General features: G+C 34.3%; 1 protein-coding gene across 6 annotated transcripts in view; it reads left to right on the top strand.

Annotated features, from left to right (window-relative positions):
• Positions 1-23,052, top strand: part of LRRC7 (leucine rich repeat containing 7) — a 561,274-nt gene that overhangs the window by 418,488 nt on the left and 119,734 nt on the right. For all 6 annotated transcript variants that reach the window (XM_078451792.2, XM_078451793.2, XM_078451796.2 and 3 more), the window contains 2 exons: positions 17,736-17,865; positions 18,856-18,971. In XM_078451792.2, coding sequence (XP_078307918.1) covers positions 17,736-17,865; positions 18,856-18,971 — 246 coding nt within the window. The remainder of the gene's footprint in view (positions 1-17,735; positions 17,866-18,855; positions 18,972-23,052) is intronic.

The raw sequence follows: 23,052 nt of genomic DNA, 5'->3' as shown, positions 1-23,052 counted from the left end.
AAGTGCAGAGCTTTTTCAATTGAATTTTTATAGTTTGTAGTAAATTATATTGCATCTCTCTTAAATTTTTATTACAAATTTTAATGTGGTTATTCTTGAATTTTTTAATTCAGTTTTTATTTCAATTCCGGTATAGTTGACATACAGTGCTATATTCGTTTCAGGTGTACAATATAGTGATTCAGCAATTCCATACATCTCCCAGCAATCATCACACAAATGCGCTCTTTAAATCCCCATCACCTATTTCAGCCATCTCCCCACCCTTCTACCCTCTGGTTACCATCAGTGTGTTCTCTATAGTTAAGCATCTGGTTCTTCGTTTCTCTGTCTCTCTGTCTCTCTCTCTCTCTTTTTTCCTTTGCTTGCTTTTTTTTTTCTTGCTTCTTAAATTCCACACAAGTGAAATCATATGGTATTTGTCTTTTTCTGACTTATTTCATCTAGCATTATACTCTCTATTAGCTTGCATTTTTGAAAGCTTCAAGATGATGACCTCATAATTGCCTTTTAAGGATAAAATATATTCCATTTATTTGAGAGCAACCTCTTCCTAATTTTATGTTGCCATTAACATTTGGTTCACGATTCTTTAAGAAATATGTATTGTTATCAATGTTTCACTGAAAATGCTTTTGTTTATAACTTGTGTGAAGTGAGGAATTGATAGACTCTCTTCATTCTAAAATTATGTAAGTTCATTGTATAGGAATCTTGCCTCACACGTCAGTATGAAGAATTACAGAAATCCATAATTTAACAGATTTGGGTATATTTGGGGAGTGAGGGAAGAGTGGCCATTTTTTAAAGTGAGGTTTGGGGCACGTGGGTGGCTCAGTCAGTTAAGCATCTGACTTCAGTTCAGGTCATGAGCTCATGGCTTGTAAGTTTAAGCCCTACATCAGGCTCTGTGCTGACAACTCAAAGCCTAGAGACTGCTCCAGCCTGTCTCTCCTTCTCTCTCTGCCCCTCCCCTGTTTGATCTCTCTCTCTCTCAAAAAACTAAACATTAATTTTTTTAAAGTAATATTTAATGTGTGTAATTGACATGTAATAAACTGCACATATTTAAAATCTACAATATGATAGGTTTTGACATAGATCGAAAGCCATGAAACCATCACCACAATCAAAATGATAAACATATTCTTCAATCCCAAACGTTTCTTGTCCCCTTTTCTCTCTCTCTCCCCTCCTCACCCCAAGTTGGCAAGTAACCACTGATATGGAAAATGGATATGGAAAATGGATATGGAAAATCCAAGAGTAGAACAATTTGACTAAATTCAAATACCAATATCCAAACTTTAGAAAGTAGTGAAAATTTCAGCTATTTTTAAAAATCTCATCTATTTTTAATATTTTAATGTTAATACCATGCAATATATTTCTCTCTGCATTTATTCACATTGTCTCCAATATAGAGAGAAATTAACATTCCTTTGGGGTACACAAAAGTAATCATCTTTATCAGCCTGATGCTTGAAAAAAAAAAAAAAACAACTCTTCCTATATAATTATATTCTTAGGCACTAATTTTCTTCTTTAGGTCAATACTCAGGAGAAACTGAATTCAACTCCATTTAGGCCTACCAAGATCATGCTTGATATTTTACCACTCATGTTCACATAATTTTATATAAATATATAAATCAATTACCCTAGCTCTGTGAAGACAAATTAAAAAGGGTGGATAATCTAAAAATACACAAAGAAAAGTTGCTTTTTTTAGTATGCAACTTTTGGTGTGAGTTTGGTGTGAATTCGGATGCTAGATTAGCTGTGAATTTGGATGCTAGGTTATTTCCATACTTAGTCTTCTTTTAAGCGTTTTAATTTTTAAAAATTAATAATTATTTGCCTTTGAAGGTATGAAAAAATATTCATCAAAGATAAATGGGCCTATTTAACTCAGAAGTTGATTACTGGTTTAGAGGGATAAAGGTTAAGAATTTTATCATAGAAGCTCATTTTTTTTTAGTTATTTTAAGTGTCATTATCTTAATTTGATTATTGTTTCAGGGAAAATAAAAGGAAAGTATTAGAGACATGGACTGAAAAAAAAAAAGGTGAAAAAACAAACAAACAAAAAGAAGCCACTGGGAAGTGTGTGGGAAATCTCTATACCTTCTATTCACTTTTGCTGTGAACCTAAGACATAGTCTTCAACAAAAAGGAGAATGACTGACAAACTGGTTATTTAAACTTGGGTTTTTGCCAGACATTTTGTCAAAAATGAACAAAGTGAGCTCATCACTTCAAGGAAAACAACTGACAGAATTTGTGACTGACAATAAAATTTGAGCTGTCAAGCAAAAATTGGAATTTTGGAAAATTCCTATCTGCCACTGTGAGCTTGACAGCTTCCCAATACTTATAGGCTTTTCTGATAAGACTAGTATGATATAAATTAACATAATTTGTTGATAGTGTATTATGAAATGTGTCAACATCTGGAAAACCTGTACAACTCAGTGAAGCAACGCTTTCTAAATAACCAACGCATGAGTTACAAGATCAGGCATGAGTAAAAGACCCATTCAAAATGCAGAATAGGCCAGTTGATTTTAATGTATTGGTATGAAGAATAAGAAAAGTTCATTGATACAGTTTCAGATTCTACATTGCAGTTATCCCCTAAAAAACAGCCACTTGGCGAGTTTTGGTGTAGTATCAAAGAATAATCACAATTATCCAAAAAAACTATTGAAATACTTCTCCCTTTTCCAACTACGCATGTGTGTGAGGCTGGATATTTTTATGCACAATTCAGTCAAAACAATATATCACAACAAATTGAATACATAAGCAGATAGGAGAATCTAATATCATCTATTAAACCCAACATTGAAGAGATTTGCAAAAATAAAAACAATGTTACCTTTTTCACTAAATGTTTTTGTTTAGAAAAATATCATTACTTTGAATAAAAATATGTTATTTATCTTAACATGTTATAGGTTTATTATTATTTTACATAATAATTATTTTTAAAATTCTTGTTTTAATTTATTATATAGTAGATACCAATAGATATAAAAAATATAAATGCAAGTTTTTAGGGTTATCAATAATTTTTAAGACTATAAAGACCAACAAGTTTGAAGGTATCTGTTTTATATCACATCATCGTTTGTATAGTAAAATTACAAGACCATTTTCTAACTTATATTCTCACTTCAACGTAGCACTTGCATATATATAATTTGAATTTGCATGTATGGCAAAAAAATATTATATATCTAAAATTTTATAATATACTTTAATAAGCAATCTGTATGAAGTAAAAATAATAACAATAGCAATAATAATAGCTTTATTTTTCTTAGGGAATTCAGAATTGATACATCAGAGGTTCAGTGCAAAGGCTAGAGGTGAAATTTTATTATGATGTTATTTAATGGCATCCCAGATCACATGCAAAAAGCGTTTTGTGAAAAGAATAGTCGGCAGTTTATTATTAAACATTCTACCTAGAACTCTCCAAAATCCTGGAAATGTTATGACCAGCTGTAGTGTTAATCTCATTCTACACTTAGAATGTTTCAATATGTTAGACTTATCTTTGTTCATTTTTATTTTTATTTTAGAGAGAGAGAAAGCATGCTAGTGGGGGAAAGGGCACACGGAGAGAGAGTGAGAATCTCAAGCAGGCTCCATGCTCAGTGCAGGTGGACCTGACATGGGGCTCAGTCCCACGACCCTGGGATCACGACCTGAACTGAAATTGAGGGTTGGACACTCAGCCAACTGAGCCACCTAAGTGCTCCTCTTTGGTCATTTTTAATAGTCCAACTAGTAAAAAGTGCTGGAAGAATTAATTTTTCAACATTTTTCACAGTTGAAAAAGATTCCATGACTTTTGTGTGAAATGACTTGTAAAATTGATTATTTTTGTTGTCCAACATTAAATTGTACCTAGGAGTTCCAGCCACTTGAAGAGGCAAATATACAATGAAAATAATAAATAACTTTTTTTTTACTCACATGGCACCAGACACCATGTTTTGTGCTTTACCCCGATTCTTATTTAGTTAAAGTCCCCATTAACACCATTCTGTGTATATTATTATCTTCCCATCAACAGTTAGAGACTGAGGCTGAGAGAAGTCAATAGATTTCATAGCTAAGCTGTCGATTGACCTATGATGCCTCTTAATACTATATATGATAATTGTATCCTACATTTCATAGTATTTGGTAATTTAATGGGTCACACTGCTGTAGAGGCAAAGGATTTTCCATAGTAAGAAAAACTGCATACTAAGCCCTCTCTTTCTTAGCTCCATTGTCTTGGTCAAAAGTCATAAAAAGTTGGGGTTCCTGGGTGGCTCAGTTGGCTGAGCTTCCAACTTTGGCTCAGGTCATGATCTCACAGTTTGTGGATTTGAGCTCCGTGTCAGACTCTGTGCTGACAGCTCAGAGCCTGGAGCCTGCTTCAGATTCTGTGTCTCCTTCCCTCTCTGCCCTTCCCCCATTTGTGTGCGCTCTCTCTCTCTCTCTCTCTCAAAATCAATAAACATTTTTAACAATTTAAAAAAAGCAATAAAAACTCAAAAATGTGAATGGAAATTTTAAAATGTCATTCCCTCACAGTGTATGGTCAAACAGAAATATTTCTGGACTGGAAACCAGACAATCTATGTAACTTAGCAAAGCTGAGTAAGACCTTTCTTCTTGATGGGCCTCAGATTCCTAAGGGATAGTGCAAGGAGCACTGCCTGTGGAGTCAAACATCACGGATGTGAATATTGGCTATGCCACTTACTGTGTGAACTTGGACAAGTTATTTAACCTTTCTGTGGCTCAGTTTCCTCACTTATAATTTCTACCTGCATCTAAAATTCTCTAGTTCTCTGATCCCGATGTTTAGCTTATGTGATATCAATACCCCAGATAGTAAATTCCAGTAGTCTATTTACTATACTGTTATCACAAGAAAATAAGTGAGCTTTATTCTAGGTACCTGAACACTAAAACATTCTTCCTTCTGTTTTCCTGTTTCATAGACGGATACATAAGAAACTAGAAATGTACACCAGTTTGGGGAGGAGAATGCGGGAGCTGGTGAATAGAGAAAAATAAGGAGACTTGATTTTATCAAATACTCTGTAGTTCTTGACTTTTCCATTATGTAATGTTATTCTAGTCAAAAAATTAAAGACAGGGGCACCTGGGTAGCTCAGTCGGTTGAGCATCTGACTTCAGTTCAGGTCATGATCTCACGGTCTGTGAATTTGTTCCCCACATCGGGCTCTGTGCTGACAGCTTAGAGCCTGGAGCCTGTTTCAGATTCTGTGTCTCTCTCTTTGTCCCTCCCCCACTCTTGCTCTCTCTCTCTGTCTCAAAAATAAATAACTATTAAAAAAAATTTTTTTAATTAAAGACAAAACACACACACACACGCACACTTCACTGGATGAAACTGAAATCCATTTACATAAATATTCAAGTTTTTACATGGTCTAAACTGGTGGTTTTCAACATGTGGTTGTCTGATCAGCAGCATCAGCTTCAACTGGGAATTTGTTAGAAATGCACATTCTGAGACAAACCCAGGTCTACTGAATGAGAAACTTTGGGCGTTGCGCCCTCAATCTCTGTATAAACAAGACCTTTAGGGGATTATGATATGCTCAAGTTTGAGAACAACTATCTAGATTCAGCTTACAGTTATCAGCTATCTTCTCAAACCTGAATCTGTTGTGCCTGCATCAGAATTACCTGAAGTGCCAGTTTAAAATGAAGCTGCCTTAGAGAGGAAGTTTACCATAGTGTTGATAGCTTTGGTTCTGGAGCCAGACCTTCTGGGTTCAAAACCAGGCTCTTTGATTCGTTATTGGGCAACAAAGCCTTAGATTCCTCCTTATAAATAGAAATCATAATAATAATGCCTACCTCATAAGAATGTTGTGAGGATTAAATGTATTAATAAATAGAAAGTGCACATATTCAATAAATGTTTTCAAAAAATAGTTTGATAAAGTAAAAAATTACTGACTTATTTAATTTGCATTTCCGGGTTTTGGATTCAAGAAATACATTTACTGTTTTTACAACGTAATTCTTATTTCTTCTGCCCACCCAGACTGCTACAGCTTCCTCTTCTAAATCAAAAGCTCTAGTACACCTACAAAGTAGACCAGCATTTTCTGAATTATATTTCTCAAAACAGTTATTATTGGGAATTTGAATAGGTATGACACAAAGATAAGTTTCATGGACAGATAAGTTTTGGGAACTATATATATAAGGTAGAGAACACTCTTAACTTGTGATATTTTTTCATTTGTTATATAAGTTCTTTGTTTATCTTTTGTATCATGATTTAAACTTTTCCATTATTTTGCCACGTCCTACCAACTGGAATATAGGCTCCTTAAGGTCTGAGATCATGTCTTGAGAATATTTAATCTCCTTCATTGTACCTAAGCAGTATGGCAGAGGGGCATGTTTGCAAGCCTTGGAACTAGACAGATTCCAATCCTGGCTTCTCCACTGATTAACCTAATTGACCTTGGACATGTCACTTCACATCTCAGAACTGCAATTGTTTCATCTGAGAAATGGAAATAATAATTCATTTCAGAGGTTGTTGTGAGACTTAGTGTTAGATAGCCTTCAATAAATTATAATAGGCTTTAATAGTAATAATCAAAAAGACATTTATTTACTGCTGTTTATGTTCATTTGTGTGATGATTAATAACATGATAACATCAAGTTCTTAGAAAAATGTTTTATACTGATTTGCAAATATAATAATATATTGTCTTAGTCTTCTCGGGCTACCATAATAAAATATCACAGACTAGGTGGCTTAAACAACATAAATTTATGTATCACAGTTCTGGAGGCTGGGAAGTCCAGAATCAAAGTGTTGGCAAGATAGGTTTCATTTTGAGGTCTCCTCTTTTGGCTTAAAAGCAGCTACCGTCTTTCAGTGTGCTCACACAACCTTTTCTTTGTGATGCACAAAAAGAAAAACTGAGAAAGAGGGAGAGAGGCTGGTTCTCTAGCATCTCTTCTTATAAGGGCACCGATCCCATTATGAGGGCCCCATCCTCAAAGACATCATCTAACTCTGATTTACTTCCCAAAGGCTCACATCTAAACACTATCACACTGGAGGTTAAGACTTTAAAATATGAATTGGGAAGTGGGACAAAAACATTCAGTCCATGACATACATATCTGAACTTATAAAATATACTCTCAAGAAAAGCAGTGTTTTAGGGGTGCCTGGGTGGCTCAGTCAGTTAAGCGTCCAACTTCCACTCAGATCATGGTCTTGTCGTTCATGGGTTTGAGCCCTGCATGGGCCTCTGTGCTGACAGCTCAGAGCCTGGAGCCTGCTTCCGATTCTGTGTCTCCCTCTCTTTCTGCCCCGCCCTATTCGCACTCTGTTTCTCTCTCTCTCAAAAAATAAAGAAAAACATTAAAAAAGAAAAGAAAAGAAAAGAAAAGAAAAGAAAAGAAAAGAAAAGAAAAGCAGTGTTTGAAATTATTCTATGCTTTTTAGCAGAGTCCTCAAAGATAAGCTTTTAGAATCATAGTATTTGGTTGAAAAGTCTAAGGAGCTAGAGAGAGAAATTTAAGACACAAAAGAAAAAGATTATAATGTATTTCCTGAAGTGGTCGAGTTATCCTTACAGAAAAACTAAAAGTTATTGAGAAAAGTACAGAGAAATGATCAAATGGAATTTCATTTATGATTGTATAAGATTCCAGTTAAGGGACAAAACCAGCAATGATTTCCATTTAAGAGCCATTGTCCTCTACTGCCTAGTTTCTCCTTCACTCCCTGTCCCAATATTTTAGGATTGTGACCATTTATGGGCTGTCGCCAAATTCTAAATGCAGCATAAATGCAATGTTTCTACTTTTTTGTTGGTTAAAAAATCTTTCAGTATCCTATCTTGAAGCATATAGAATCTTTTTTTTTTAGTTTATTTATGTATTATATTGAGAGAAAGAGAGCGTACATGCAAGCAGAGGAAGGGTAGAGAAAGAGAGAAATCCTAAGCAGGCTCTGTGCTGTCAGAATTGAGCCCAACAGGGGGTCAATCCCATGAACCACTAAATCATGACCTGAGCCAAAATCGAGTCAGACACTTAACCAACTCAGCCACCCAAGCAACACATATAGAATCTTTTTTTAGTGGTCTTCTTCAATGGCAAAGCTATTTTCTACTCATGGGTTATAGATACGTTCACTTAAAACAATACTTTTAAATAGAATTTTACATTTGGGTGGTACTTTTCTCCTATAATAAAAAAAATATATAGATTTTCTTTTCAGTCAACTTAATTAACTTCCTAACGGGTCCAAAGGAAGGGAAAGATCAGTGATTACTTTGGAAAAATGGGAAAATTGGGTCAAATGAAAAGTATATTATCTTGATAATGATGGTAACTGTTCAAAATCAGTTAACATAGATGTTTCACGGGTAAAATCTCTAAATGATTGACTACTCCTAACAAATGCTGTTTCCACCACAGTTTGACTGATTTCATCTTAGACTGTAGGATTTAGTATAAAAACTGGGTGAGTTTCATTTAATAAACCCCATAGAAAAGAATTAGTTTCATTTCTGTTAATTTCTTGCATTATTTAGAAGTAGCACAAGTGACTTACCAAATATTAATGAGAAAATTAAGGGTAGAGTCTAAAACTTGATTCTTGGCCTAAATTAAATTAAATGAAATTTATCTTACAACATATGAAAATAAGGATAATGGCAAAATTACTTAGCATTCACTATGTGCCCATTCTAAATGTTCTCCAAACAAGTTTTATATCTCTCCCTTTAGTTATTACAGATATACCTCATTTTATTGCACTTCGCAGATACTGCATTTTTTACAAATTGAAGGTTTGCATTAAGCAACACTATCAGTGCCATTTTTCCAACATCATTTACTCATGTCATGTCTCTGTGTCAATTACGGCAATTATCACCGTAATTCAAACTTTTTCATTATTATTATATTTGTTTTGGTGATTGATCTGTGATCAGTGATCTTTGATGTTACTATTGTAATTGTTTGGGGGCACCATGAACTGCACTCATGCAAGATGGTGAACTTCATTGGTAAATGTCGTTTGTGTTCTAAATTGTCTATCAACCAGGCATTCCCCCATCAACCTCCCTCTCCTCAGCCTTGTCTATTTGCTGAGAAAGAATAATATTGAAAATAGACCAATTACTAACTTTACAGCAGCCTCTAAGTGTTCAAGTGAAAGAAAGAGTTGCATAACTCACACTTTAAATCAAAAGCTAGAAATGATTTAGCTTAATGAGGAAGTCATGTCAAAATCCAAGATAGGCCTAAATCTAGGCCTCTGGTGCCAAACAGCCAAGCTGTGAATGCACAGGAAAAGTTCTTCAATGAAATTAAGACTGCTATTCCAGTGAACACACAAATAATAAGAAAAAGAAGACGGTCTTGTTGCTGATATGGAGAAAGTTTTATGGTCTGGACAGAAGATCAAACCAGCCCCAATATTCCCTGCCCCAACAATGCCTAATCCAGAGCAAGAATCTCTTCCAATTCTTTGAAGGCTGAGAGAGGTGAGGAGGCTGCAGAAGAAAAGTCTGAAGCTAGCAGAGGTTGGTATAGGAAGCTTAAGGAAAGAAGCTGTTTCCATAAGATAAAAGTGCCAGGTGAAGCAGCAAGTGCTGAGGTACAGGCTGCAGCACATTATCCAGAAGATCTAACCATAATAATTCCTGAAAGTAGCAACACTAAACAATAGATTTTCAATGTAGATGAAACAGCCACCTATTGGAAGAAGATATCATTTAGGACTTTAATAGCTAGAGAGAAGAAGTTAATGTATGGCTTTGGAGTTTCAAAACACAGGCTGTTTTGAAAGGCCAATGCCTTTCAAGAGGCTAATGCAGCTGGTGATTTTAAGCGAGATGCCAATGCTCATTTACCATTCCAAAAATCTTAGGGCCCTTAAGAGTTTCACTAAATCTCCTCTGCCTGTGCTCTATAAATGGAACAACAAACCTGGATGACAGGACATCTATTTACAAAATGATTTACTGAATATTTTAAGCCCACTGTTGAGACCTACTGTTCAGAAAAAAAGATTCCTTTCAAAATATTACTATTCATTGAAAATGCACCTATCATTCAGGAGCTCTGATGGAGATGTAGAATGAGACTGATGTTGTACACAACATCCATTCTGCAGTCCATGGATCCAAGTCATTTTCACTTCCAAGTCTTATCATTTAAGAAATATAATTTGAATTGGGGCACCTGGGTGGCTCAGTCAGTTAAAAGTCTGACTTTTGACTTCCACTCAGGTCATGATCTCATGGTTCGTGGACTCAAGCCCCACATCAGGCTCTCCGTGAGCCTGCTTGGGATTCTTTCTCTCTCTCCCTATCTCTCTCCCACTCCCCTGATGGCTCTCTCTCTCTCTCTCTCTCTCTCTCTCTTAAAATAAATAAATAAACTTTAAAAAAAGATATAATTTGTAAGGCTATAACTGCATAGATAGTGATGCCTTAAATGGATCTGGGAAAAGTAAATTGAAAGCCTCCTAGAAAGGATTCATTCTTCTAGATGTCATGAAGAACATTCATAATTCATGGGAAGAGGTCAAAATATTAAGATTAAAGGGAAATTGGAAGAAGTTGATTCCAACCCTCATGGATGACTTTGAGGGGTTCAAGACTTCAGTGCAGGACATACCTGCAGATGGGGTGGAAACAGGAGAACTGGAATTAGAAGTGGGGCCTGAAGATGTGACTGAATTTCTACAATCTCATGATGAAACATTAATGGATGAGGAGTTTCTTCTTATGGATGAGCAAAGATGGTGGTTTCCTGAGATGGAATCTACTCCTGGTGAAGATGCTGCGAAGATTGTTGAAATGACAACACAGGACTTAGGATATTACATAAACTTAGTTGATAAAGCAGCAGCAGGGTTTGAGAAGATTGACTCCTGTTTTGAAAGAAGTTCTACTGTGTGCAAAATGGTATCAAACAACATCACGTCACAGAGCATTGTTCATGAAAGGAAGAGTCGATTGATATGGCAGACTTCACTGTTGTCTTATTTTAAGAAATTTTATGAAAACCTTCAGCAACCACCACCCTGGTCAGTTAGCTGCCATCAACATCAAGGCAGGAGCCTCCACCAGCAAAAGGATTACAACTCTCTGAAAGCTCAGATGATGGTTAGCGTTTTTTAGCAAAAAAAAATTTTTAATTATGGTATGTATATTTTTATACCTAGTGCTATTGTACACTTAATAGACTATAGTATAATGTAAACATAACTTTTACATGCACCAATATATAATAGGAAAACCAAACTATTCATTTGACTCACTTTATTGCGACATTCACTTTATTTTGACAGTCTGGAACCAAACCCACAATATCTCCATGTTATGCCTATATATCCATTTCTACTAAATCTTCGCAAATACAATTAAATTTAATTTAATTTCTTTCATATCACCTTAAATTTGTCTAGCCCCATGCCTTACTAATCAATTTCAGGTAGTTTTACATTTTGTCTACTAGAAGGTTTTGTTTATATGAAAAAACTCATTTTAAAAACTGAATTACCACAGGATAACTTTTACGTATTTTAGAAACATTGTTCCAGATTTTTTTTTAGGGTGCTCTCCATCTTGGCCATTTTAATGGAGTGCCATATCTATACCAGGGGCTTAGCATACATTTAATCCTCTTTGAAACTCTATATAGTAAGCATTATCAACCAATTTTATAGATGAGAAAACAGGAAGTAATAGTAGACAAAATTACTCAGCTATTAAGTGGCCACACTAGAATTAGCACCCATGCCTGTCTGAATATTTCCTACTGAATTACATTATTTCTAATGAGTGAAAACTGAACAAGGAAAGTGAAGCCCAAACCTATTTATTTTTATGTTTTTTACCATCTACATTAATAGAAGATTTAATAGTATCTAATGGTTTCTAGTGGTCCTGAATGATGTTAAAGCGAAATTATAGATTATCTACATAATATATTCACAGTCTTATCATTTAGCTAGGTACTTGAAGGTTAATGTTACAGTAATAACTTCCCAACCAAAACTAGCTCATGAAAACCAAACTAGAGAAAAACAGAGAGGGTAATTGTAGAAAATGAAGTCAATACCATTATTGTTTAATTTCAAGCATTACTACCTTCAGTAGCATACTTCAGTAGTAGTAGTCATGTGTGAACTAAGGCAAAGCTTTACAGAACACAACTCTTGTAATATTTATGGAGATCTTATCTTTTATGAGTATGTCTGTTTTGTGTGTGTGTGTGTGTGTGTGTGTGTGTGTGTGTGTGTGTGTGTTTAAGTGTAACTCTGGAAATATTTGTAAGAGCTTTATTTATTTAAAGCTTTACAACAAACCCAGTGTGTGGCCCTAGGACTAGGGGCATTTACATCACCTATGAGCTTGTTACAAATGCAGAATCTGGGCTCATCCCAACCACTGAATCTGAATCTGCATTTTAATAAGTTTGGCTGGTGATTCATAGGCACACTCAAGTTTGGGAAGCACTATTTTACACTTTCCTTGCTGTTGATTTTTCCTTTTAGTGTGTACAATTATAGACTATAGATAACAATTCTAAAAAAGGGAACTTTTGGTCTTTCTCTTGCAAAAAGTATAACGAATGTGTTTTTTACTAAGATATAACTGATATAACATTACATTAGTTTCAGGTGTACAACATAATGATTCAATATTTGTATATATTGTGAAATGACCACCACAATGTCTAGCTAATAGTCATCACCAAACATAGTTACAAAAAATTTTTTTCTTGTGATGAGAACTTTTAAGATCTATTTTCTTAACTTTAAAGTATGCAATACAGTGCTGTTAAGTATAGTCACCATGCTGTACATTATATCCCCATGAAGTATTTTGGAAGTTTGTACCTTTTGACCACATTCATTCATTTCTCCCATCCCTTACCCTCATTTCTGGCCAGCACCAATCTGTTCTCCGAATCTATGGGCTCAGTTTTGTTTTGTTTTAGGTTCCACATATAAGTGAGATAAGACATTATTTGTCTTTTTCTAGTGACCTATTTCACTCATTTTGGTCTATCTTTTGAAAGCCAGTGATAATCTGAGTAAATGCGATATAACTCTTTTCAGAGAGGAGCCTATATTAGAATACCTTAAGCGATTTCTAACAAGATAACCATCAGCAAAGTCAGCTGGAGTGTTATGAGTTTAAATCTTTTAAATGTCAGAGATCATTGAAGAGTGTGTGTTTTGCACCACTAGCTTTCTCTCTAACCCAGAGATGTAAAATACTTCGACTATAAATTATTAATTCAGTACAGCCCTTAATGCAGTCAAAATGTTGTCTTTTTAATGCAGGAAGTTCTCACCTTGCACAGTAGCAGAGGATTGTGGAAATGGCCATGGAAGCTGAAACCATGCAACGGTCTTAATAATCAATGAGGGAAAACCATGATAGTACTGCCTGAGGTCTTTAAAACCTTTTTCAGAACATTAAATACTGTTATGGTTGGTTATAATTGTATAGGGAAATGGAAAAATAGTAAAAGTAATATTTATCTTGTTTGCTGTCTTTGTAAACAGTAGGAACATCAAGAATTAAAGTGATATTTTTTGTAAAAAAAGTTATCAAGATTAGTTTGAACATCACTTGCCTTTTCATCATGTAAATTATAACTCACAGTGAATGTCTTTTCTATGCATCAGTGAAGTGACGTTTTAAGCTTGAATTGTCTTCCAAACTTCTGTCCTTTGTGCTTTTGCGTCATGAAACTTCTCTGAGAGTTCCTTTACTGTGAAGTTTATTACCAGCATGGCTTCCTCTAGGATGTCTTCATCCTTTTCATTATAACCGCTTTCCTCATTTATGTCAATGAGTTTACCAAGTTCCTCTGGCAGCCTATTTACAGTACCTTGAATAGTGACAGGCATTATCCCCACAGTCCGCTATTTCTTATTGTTTTTTAAGTTTATTTATTTATTTTGAGAGAAAAAAAGAGAGAGAGAAAAAGCCAGAGCATGGGAGGGGCAGAGAGTGAGAGAGAAAGACTCCCAAGTAGGCTCCGCACTGCCAGCACAGAGCCCGAAGTGGGGCTCAAACTCACAAACCTGTGAAATCATGACCTGAGCCAAAATCAAGAGTTGGATGCTTAACAGACTGAGCCACCCAGGTGACCCTCTTTCTTCTACAACTCCAGTTATGTTTGATTCAAGTCCTCCAAGGTTGTTCGCACATTGTGTTAAAAGTTCCTGCTGTAATGCACGTGTACTGCTTGCTGTTACTTCCTGCCATGATGCTTAAATACTTTCATTTGTATGCTCTATGTCATATTTCTGCCAAAACTCAGCTAAAGAAATTGCATGATCTCCAGTTGTAGCATTGATGGCTTATTGCAAAGTCTGTGTAAGATAATAGACTTTCAAAGTTGAAATAACTCCTTGGCCCATTGGCTGGATTAGTGAATTTGCTCTTGGTGACCAAAAGCAAGTTTTCACATTTTCATTTAACTCGCCAAGAGCATTAGGGAGACCAAGAGATTTTTCAACAGTAATAGTGCTATAAATGTTGAATTATTATACCTATAGTATCTATCTACCGCTGATTGACAAGAAGGCAATGCAACTACATGATGTACTGTTTGTGTGTGAACTGAATGACGGACGTTCAGAGACAAATCACTGACAGACTTTGAAGGAAGTAATGTGACTAGTCATGATGCCCATCTGTTATTTACATTGTGATTTGTGGACCCAAGAGTTAAGAGCGAAGTTTATACTTTATGCGGTTTCTCACAGTTAGTAAGTATACTGATGTTTGAGCCATGTTGTGGGGGTACAATGTTATTTAATGAAACCATGATGATTGAAATTTGTTCATATCAGAACCGCACAAAAGACTGCCTTACTGTGACTCAAGACTAAACTCAAAACATGGGGGTTTTTGTTTTTTTTTAATTTTTTTTAATGTCTATTTATTTCTGAGAGAGAGACAGAGCGCAAGTGGGGGAGGGACAGAGATAGAGGGAGACACAGAATCCAAAGCAGGTTCCAGGCTCCGAGCTGTCAGCACAGAGCCTACCTGGGCTTGAACTCACACACCACAAGATCATGACCTGAGCCAAAGTTGGACGCTTAACCGACTGAGCCACCCAGGCGCCCCTCAAAACATGTTTTTATAAAAGAAAAGAAAAACGAAAAACGTTAATTATATTTTGAACTGTTTAAGTCTTTGACTTCTTCTCTGAAGGTACATCTGAAATTTTTATTTTTGAAAGCCTCTGGTACTTTTATGACCAGTCACTTGCTGAGTACATAACCCTAAATCATCCATACATGGTTTATTCAATTCTACCAAATATATTAAGTACACTATGTACTTAAGTACACTAAGTACACTATGTAAGGCACTATGCTAGACTTTTTTTAAAGAAAAAAACTGTTACAGGGTTTCCCACATACATTGATTCCTGCTCCCACCAACACACACACACACACACACACACACACACAGAGCCATACACACCTGGTACCCAGCAACATAACCACCCCTGCATGTGCGGCCTCAAAGGTTTTAGAAACGAATTCATCAGGGTTCACTAATACAAAGAGAAAATATTTCCTGAGCATGTATTTTTATGGCAGGATTTAGCAAAGGTGCTAAATCCTTTACTTACAATATTTCATAAAATACTCAGAGCAACTGCATGAGGCAGGAATTGCTAGTATTCTCTTTGCAAATGTGAAGAAACTAAGACTCAGAAAAAAAGGAAAATTGTTCACTTAAGCAGCACTTGCTTATGAGATATTATTCAAAGCTGAATGCTGTGTTTCACTACATGTGGTTCTAAGTAGCTGAGACTGTTAAGGACTATGAATCATGAGTTACCTCGGTTCAGGGTCAGACTTAACCTACCAAATTATTCTTTCCTGACCTGTGGTTAACAGGACTTGATTTATGTAACAGTACACAGGCTTGTGAACTCATTCCACCCTCTCCATAATGCAAATTTTGATCTTTAATGAGCATATCCCACTGTTACCCACCCCCTTTGGGCACTGACTTTTCCCCGTCAGAGCACTACTCTGTGAATTTCTTCTGTGGTATGTTCCTTTGCCTGGCAGGTAAATAAAATCAGCTTTGGTGTTTGAGCTGTGGTCTTTGTTTTATTGTTTGGTACCCAAGATAACACATCTAGTAAGTGACAGAGCTTGGGCACAAATCCATTCTGACTGACTTAAAACCTATATGTTTAATTTCTGTGTTTACTCATTAACTAAATGATGGGAGTAAATTGCATTCAAGTCAGCTGATGGAAGCTGATTATACAACTTTAAATCCAACTAACTCTAATTCATCCTTTGCTTTATAACAGCAAGATCCTTGCTCTTGGGGGTTCCTTCCTATCACAGTAATAATGATGTTATGAATGGTAATAACAGTGTAATAATATTAACAACAACATCAGTGACAACTTAAATACAGATAGTGCTTCCCTAGTGACAGGCCATCTTTCTTTCCCAGCTATCTCAAACCAGATATTGAAATTTCTTGTTCCCTGGTGATAACTTGAATGTGCATTTATAGAATTTCTTTCTGTAGATCTGGGTCAAAACTGGCTATATATGGGGTAGTAGGGATTGTGATAAACTAAAGAACTGTGTTCATGTGAGGGCAGCAGCCATTATTCTGTTTCTATTGCCTGTCATGGAGAAATATCAACCCAGTATTGTCAGATCTTCCTCTTTCAAGAGGTACCAAGAATCTCGATCATTATGTAGAGTTTACCACATTTTAAAATACTATGTAAACCAAACTGAACATATCTGCAGGCTGAAGTGAGCCCTCTCTGTACTCTTGGCTACTTGGCTACAGATGCACTGGCTAAGAGGCAAGAAAATACAGCAGAGGCATACTGTGTGCATTTAAGCTCCCAGATTTCCTACTTTGTGTGGCCCTGGGCAAATTACTTAGCCTCTTTCAGCCTCAATTTCCTTATCTGTAAAATGGGTTTAAAAATAATAGCTATCTTATAGAGTTGTTATAAGGTAAAGATTATTTTTGTCTTTAAAGTGCTTAGTAAACCTAAAATTTAATCAGTGATTTGTTGTTAATGTTTTGCCCCCCTTACTATTCCTTTGTGGACCTGCCCTTCACACCCTTCTACCTATCCCATGCCACTTATATGCATCCACTCCAAGGATATACATGATGAATATCAGGCTATAAATGACACTTAAGTTGTATAAAACAAACAAACAAAACCTTGTGTCATTTTCTTTTTTTTTAATTTTTTTTAGAGTTTATCTATTTTTGAGAGAATCAGAGAGCATAAGTGGGGGAGGGGCAGAGAGGCAGACAGAGAGAGACAGAGAGAGAGAGAGAATCCCAAGCAGTCTCTGCATGGTCAGCACAGAGCCCAATGCGAGGCTCAAACTCATGAAACATGAGATCATGACCTGACCCAAACCACGAGTAGGATGCTTAACCAACCAAACCACCCAGGTGCCCCATAAATTGAGCCACTTATTAAATAGCATTGGTTGAACCATTTGGCTGAACTGATAAAACAATTTATATGATACCATTGTAGTCATAAATGAATAACTTTTTTTTGTTCAGTGAACTTGGATATGTGGCCTTTTAAAAGCTCTTTTGCCATATTACCTTTTAAAATGTCTAACTAATGTATTTAACTTTTCAGTTTATCTTTATTAGAAGAATTTGACTGTAGCTGTAATGAATTGGAGTCTCTACCTTCTACTATCGGCTACCTTCATAGTCTTCGAACGTTAGCAGTCGATGAGAATTTCCTTCCAGAATTACCCAGAGAAGTGAGAAATAAACTTGTTTTTGTTAACTAACTTTTAATGAATATGTTTTGGGATTAAGTCTTAACTGTTGCAGTAGCAATGTAGATTCATGAGTTGAGCTGTCAATGTATATAGGAGTTATCTGCATAAGTATTTATTGATTATTATCCTTTAAGTAATATGTGACAAGTGCTTATATTTGACTCAGAAAATGCATTTGACTCGAACACTACTTGCAAAGAAAAGTAATAAAATATTGTAAGTTACTCAATGCTAAGGAATGCAGTTTTAGATAATTTAAATATTTTGCTCTTAAGAATAATGATAAATAGCATTCTGGGATCATTACATTTACATTTCTGAAGTGAAAGATTTTTAATGTAAATAGTTTTTCTAGGTATCATGTGGCATAATAATATTATTTTTATTTTAGAATTCACCAGGAGGTTCTGTTGGTTTTTCTTTCTAAGTGGGATTTTTATTTATTAATGTCAAGAAAAAAATGTGGGGTATATTTTCAATTTAACATCTTATACTAAACATTTTCATAATGAAGGAACAATAATCAATATGCCATTATTTTAAAACCAAAAGTTATGAATAGAAATAACAAGTACCATTGCAACATGAAATAAAACTAACTTTGTCAAGGCAATGTCAACATCTTTTGAGTATGTATGATCTATTAGCACTCACTTGGATGGACAATAAAAACAATGTAACTTATTAAAACAATGAAGTTAATGAGCATTCTAAATAACAAAATTATAAAGAAAATTCTTCCTTCCTAATGTGCAAAAGAATATGAGATATATGTTGCCTTAATACCTAGAGGAATATATATTATATATACACATATTTTAAAGAGTGGGATTATAAAAAATAAAACAATAGACATATTAAGGGAGTCTTAAAAGTGACAAGGAAATCTGTAAATTAATTATTTTAAAATTAAAAATTAATATAAAATGGTTTACAGTGTATTTCTTTATTTTCTTTTGTTACCCATAGATTGGAAGCTGTAAGAATGTAACAGTTATGTCTCTACGTTCCAATAAACTGGAATTTCTTCCTGAAGAGATTGGACAGATGCAGAAACTAAGAGTCTTAAATTTGAGTGACAACAGGTATTTCTGCAACATTTCACAATCACATATTAGCTATTTACTAAAAGTAAATTATTATTATATCTTGTTAATGATTTAAAAAATATTTTCTGTCTTATGAGGTTTATAGAATGTAGATATCCATGTTTTATTGAGAAAATGGCAGAAGCTAAATTATTTTTAAACTGATATTTCTAAATTTTTGCATTTGATTAATTTCAGATCATATATTTATTATGTTTAAATTACATAAAATTTGTACACCCAAATTTGTATACTAAAACCCTCCTATATTCAGAAATCATAATATTATGAAAACATGAAAAAATTATAATAAAAAGCTACACAATTTATTACTTAAAATATGTTTATAAGTATATATGTATGTATGCATATGTATATATTTTTGTGTACATATTTATGTTTCCAGTAAATTAACTGGACAGTGTGTGTCTTGTCGACACCATCAAAATGCTGAAAGAATATTGCCAATTAGCTAATATCAAAAGCCATAAAGTTTGTACATTATGGTAAAGACAACCAAATGGCTATTTAGTCATGTTCAGAGCAAGGCAAAAAAAGAAAAGATAGGTGCTCTTCTTGTGACAAAGTTGTTATAGTGGTGGATACGCAAAAACATAAAAGCAAAACTGCAATTCATCTTTGTTTCCACCACAATTGCCTTCCAATAGGAAAGGATAAAAATAAATATTGACTGAAGATAACTACTCAGTAGATAAAATGATTATAGAATAGAACATATAAAATAAATTTCAGTCAGACAAGTGATAGAATGAGAAGCTGAGAGATTGCAATGAAACTGTCAAAGATGGAATCATTAAGAATGTTCAGATCTGTAAGTTTCAAGATGGATGTACGAGTTCTCATTTGTTTGTTGGTTTGAAGAAAATAATAATAATAATAATGTGATTTTCAAAAATCACATTCACTTAGTAATTCAATAATATTCCATATAAGAGAATAAGGCATTTTATTAAAAGGTTTGGGATTTAATTTTTAAAATCAAGATGGCAAGGAAGCTTCATACCTTGGTACAAGAGTAAGTCCAATCAAGTCAATCTCATTCTCCTGTTTGGACTGCGTTACCAGACAGGAAAATGAGAGAAATGCTTTGAATGTTCTACATGACTTTCAGCAAAACATTTTTCAAAATTTTCTAGTTATATTCTTATGAATAAGATTAGGAAATATGATAATGTAGATATAATAGGAAGATGGATTCTCAGTAGATTCCATTACAGTCCCCAATGGAACTGAGCTCCATTACTGTTGTAACTTGGAGAGGGGTTTTCTCTCTTAAATTCTTGGTCTGCTCAACTTTCATTCAGTAATAATCTGCATGATGATATAGAAAATATGCTTATCAAATATTTAAAATGACCCATAATTAGAAGTAATACTAATAAAGTTGTTTTTTGACTATTTTTATTGAGGCATAATTAACATATAGTATTACATTAATGTCAGATGTACAATATGATTCAATAATTCCAAACATTACTCAATGCTCATCACTATAAGTGTACTCTTAATCTCCTTTATCGCTTTCAGCCATCCCCTCACCCACTTCCCCTCTTGCAACCACAAGTTTCTTCTCTGTATTTAAATGTCTTTTTTTGTTGGTTTCTTGTCTTGTTTTGTTTCTTAAATTCCACATGAGTGAGATCATATGGTATTTGTCTTTGTCTAACTTGACTTCACTTAACAGTATACCCTCTAGGTCCATCCTTGTTTGACCTGGAAAATAGCAAGATCTCATTCTTTTTTGTGGCTGAGTAATATATATTTATAGATATAGACATAAATATATCTATATATCACATTTTATCCATCAATTTATGGACACTTGGGTTGTTTCCATACCTTGGATATTGTAAATACTGCTACAATAAGTGTAGGGGTGCATATATCATTTTGAATTACAGCTTTGATTTTCTTTACCTTAGGTAGATACCCAGTAGTAGAGTTACTTGATAATATAATATTTCCATTTTTAATTTTTTAAGGAACCTCCATACTGTCTTCCATAGTGGCTGCACCAATTTACAGTCCCACCAACAGTGCAGCAAGGTTCCTTTTTCTCCACATCCTCACCAACACTTGTTATTTCTTGTCTTTTTGATTCTAGCTATTCTGACAGGTATAAGGTAATATCTCATTGTGGTTTTGATTTGCGTTTCCCTGATGATTAATGATGTTCAGCACCTTTTCATGTGTCTGTTGACCATTTGTATGTCTTCTTCTATTCAGGTCCTCTGCCCATTTTTAAATTGGCTTATTTTTTGTTTGGTGTTGAGTTGTATAAGTTTTTTTAATATATTTTGGATATTAACCCCTTATCAGATATATCATTTGTAAATATCTTCTCCCATTCAGTAGATTGCTTTTTGGTTTTGTTACTGGTTTCCTTCACTGTGCAGAAGTTGTTTGTTTTTTTTTTTTGTATAGTCCCAACAGTTTAATTTTGCTTTTGTTTCCTTTGCCTGAGGAGACATACTTAGAAAAATATTTCTATGGCCTATGTCAAGGAAATTACTGCCTGCTTTCTTCTAGGAGTTTTATGGTTTTAGGCCTCACATTTAAGTCATTGATCAATTTTGAGTTTATTTTTGTGTATGGTGTAAGAAAGTAGAAAGTCTGCTAATGAAGTTATTTATTCAACAAATAGAGGATAATTCAGTAACCACAATGGGACAGACATATTGCTAGATGGTAGGGCAAAAGGTATGAATAAGTCATTGAGAATCTCACAATATCCAGGAACTTATTTCATCAGGTCAGTTATATAAGCTTAATTTTTCTCCTACTACAGCGACTAGAACATAGTATAGAGCCAACTAATATTTCTTAGTTAATGAATTAATCAATGACTTAACTTGCAATTAAAATCAATATTCAACCAAATCTGAGGCCAAATTTAACATTACTATCAGAGAAAGACCTGGATAAAAGAACTGGATTAAATATGAAATGCTTGGATAAAAGATTAAATATGAAATGTCATCCAAATGTCATGACCATCACAATTTCACATTTATAATAGACTGCATTTTAAAAATTTTGGTATTATAGTTTAGGAAAAATTATTCCCATGCACTGTCAACTGCAAGATTGTTCCTATGGTGAATTTATTGCACATTTGTGATACTAAATAGAAGCTCACTTTTAACATACGTTACTGGGGGACTAAGGAGAATTGAGTGTAACTTGTCCTCCTCTAACAGTCTCTTTTCCTTACACTCCACATTTATGACTGGGTTGATGATGATTTGTCATGCATTTTGTTGTATGATTCCAGAGTTTCCCCCTCACATAATTTCGATGTGGCAGAATTGATATTCTACTTTCAATTCATCTCCATATGATGTGGAAAAATTCTTCCCATAACACCTTACTTCATAATTCCTGGCTTCAATGAAATTAAATAACCAAAAACTACAAACAGTTTTTACGTAATTTAGTTTCATGTTATAAATACTAGTATAACAAATAATTTCATAAAAAGAGAACTATGATATAAATCAGTCTCCATTACTCTTTATATGCTTATTTATGTTTTATAAATATTTATGAGCTCAGAGAGGTTATTATATTCTTCCTAAAGTTATCTGGCTAATGTACACTGTTGCTATTTGTATTGGCTATCAATATCTTTTCAAATTTACTAAATCATTTGAAGTGGTCACTCCTTTTGCATATAATATAAACCATTTCCACAATCCTTACTAATTATTGTAATATTTTCCATTTCCATTGTCAAAATATATGTATTCACGGATTGGCTGAAATAATTCCAACATATTAAAGACTTAAGGAAATTTTCATTCCAAGTTCTATCTAAAATGTGTACCTCTATTCAAAAGTGAATATGCAGAAATTAACAATGAATCCAGTGGCAGGCTTTGTTTATATTACCACTTTGCTCAGTAACTATGATGGCAATCACATATATGCCTATGCAATCACAATTTATGCATCATACACAATTTCAGGGATATCAGATAATATGTTGAAGTAGGCATTTGGCAGTTTGGTCCTCCAAAGGCTAAAGCCAATACTAAATATATCATTTCAATTGAAT

This window comes from Panthera onca, chromosome C1 (genome assembly GCF_046562875.1).
Source record: "Panthera onca isolate mPanOnc1 chromosome C1, mPanOnc1 haplotype 2, whole genome shotgun sequence".
NCBI classification, from domain to species: Eukaryota; Metazoa; Chordata; class Mammalia; order Carnivora; family Felidae; genus Panthera; species Panthera onca.
The sequence above is the reverse complement of the archived record's forward strand: the minus strand, read 5'-3'. Positions and strand labels throughout refer to the sequence as shown.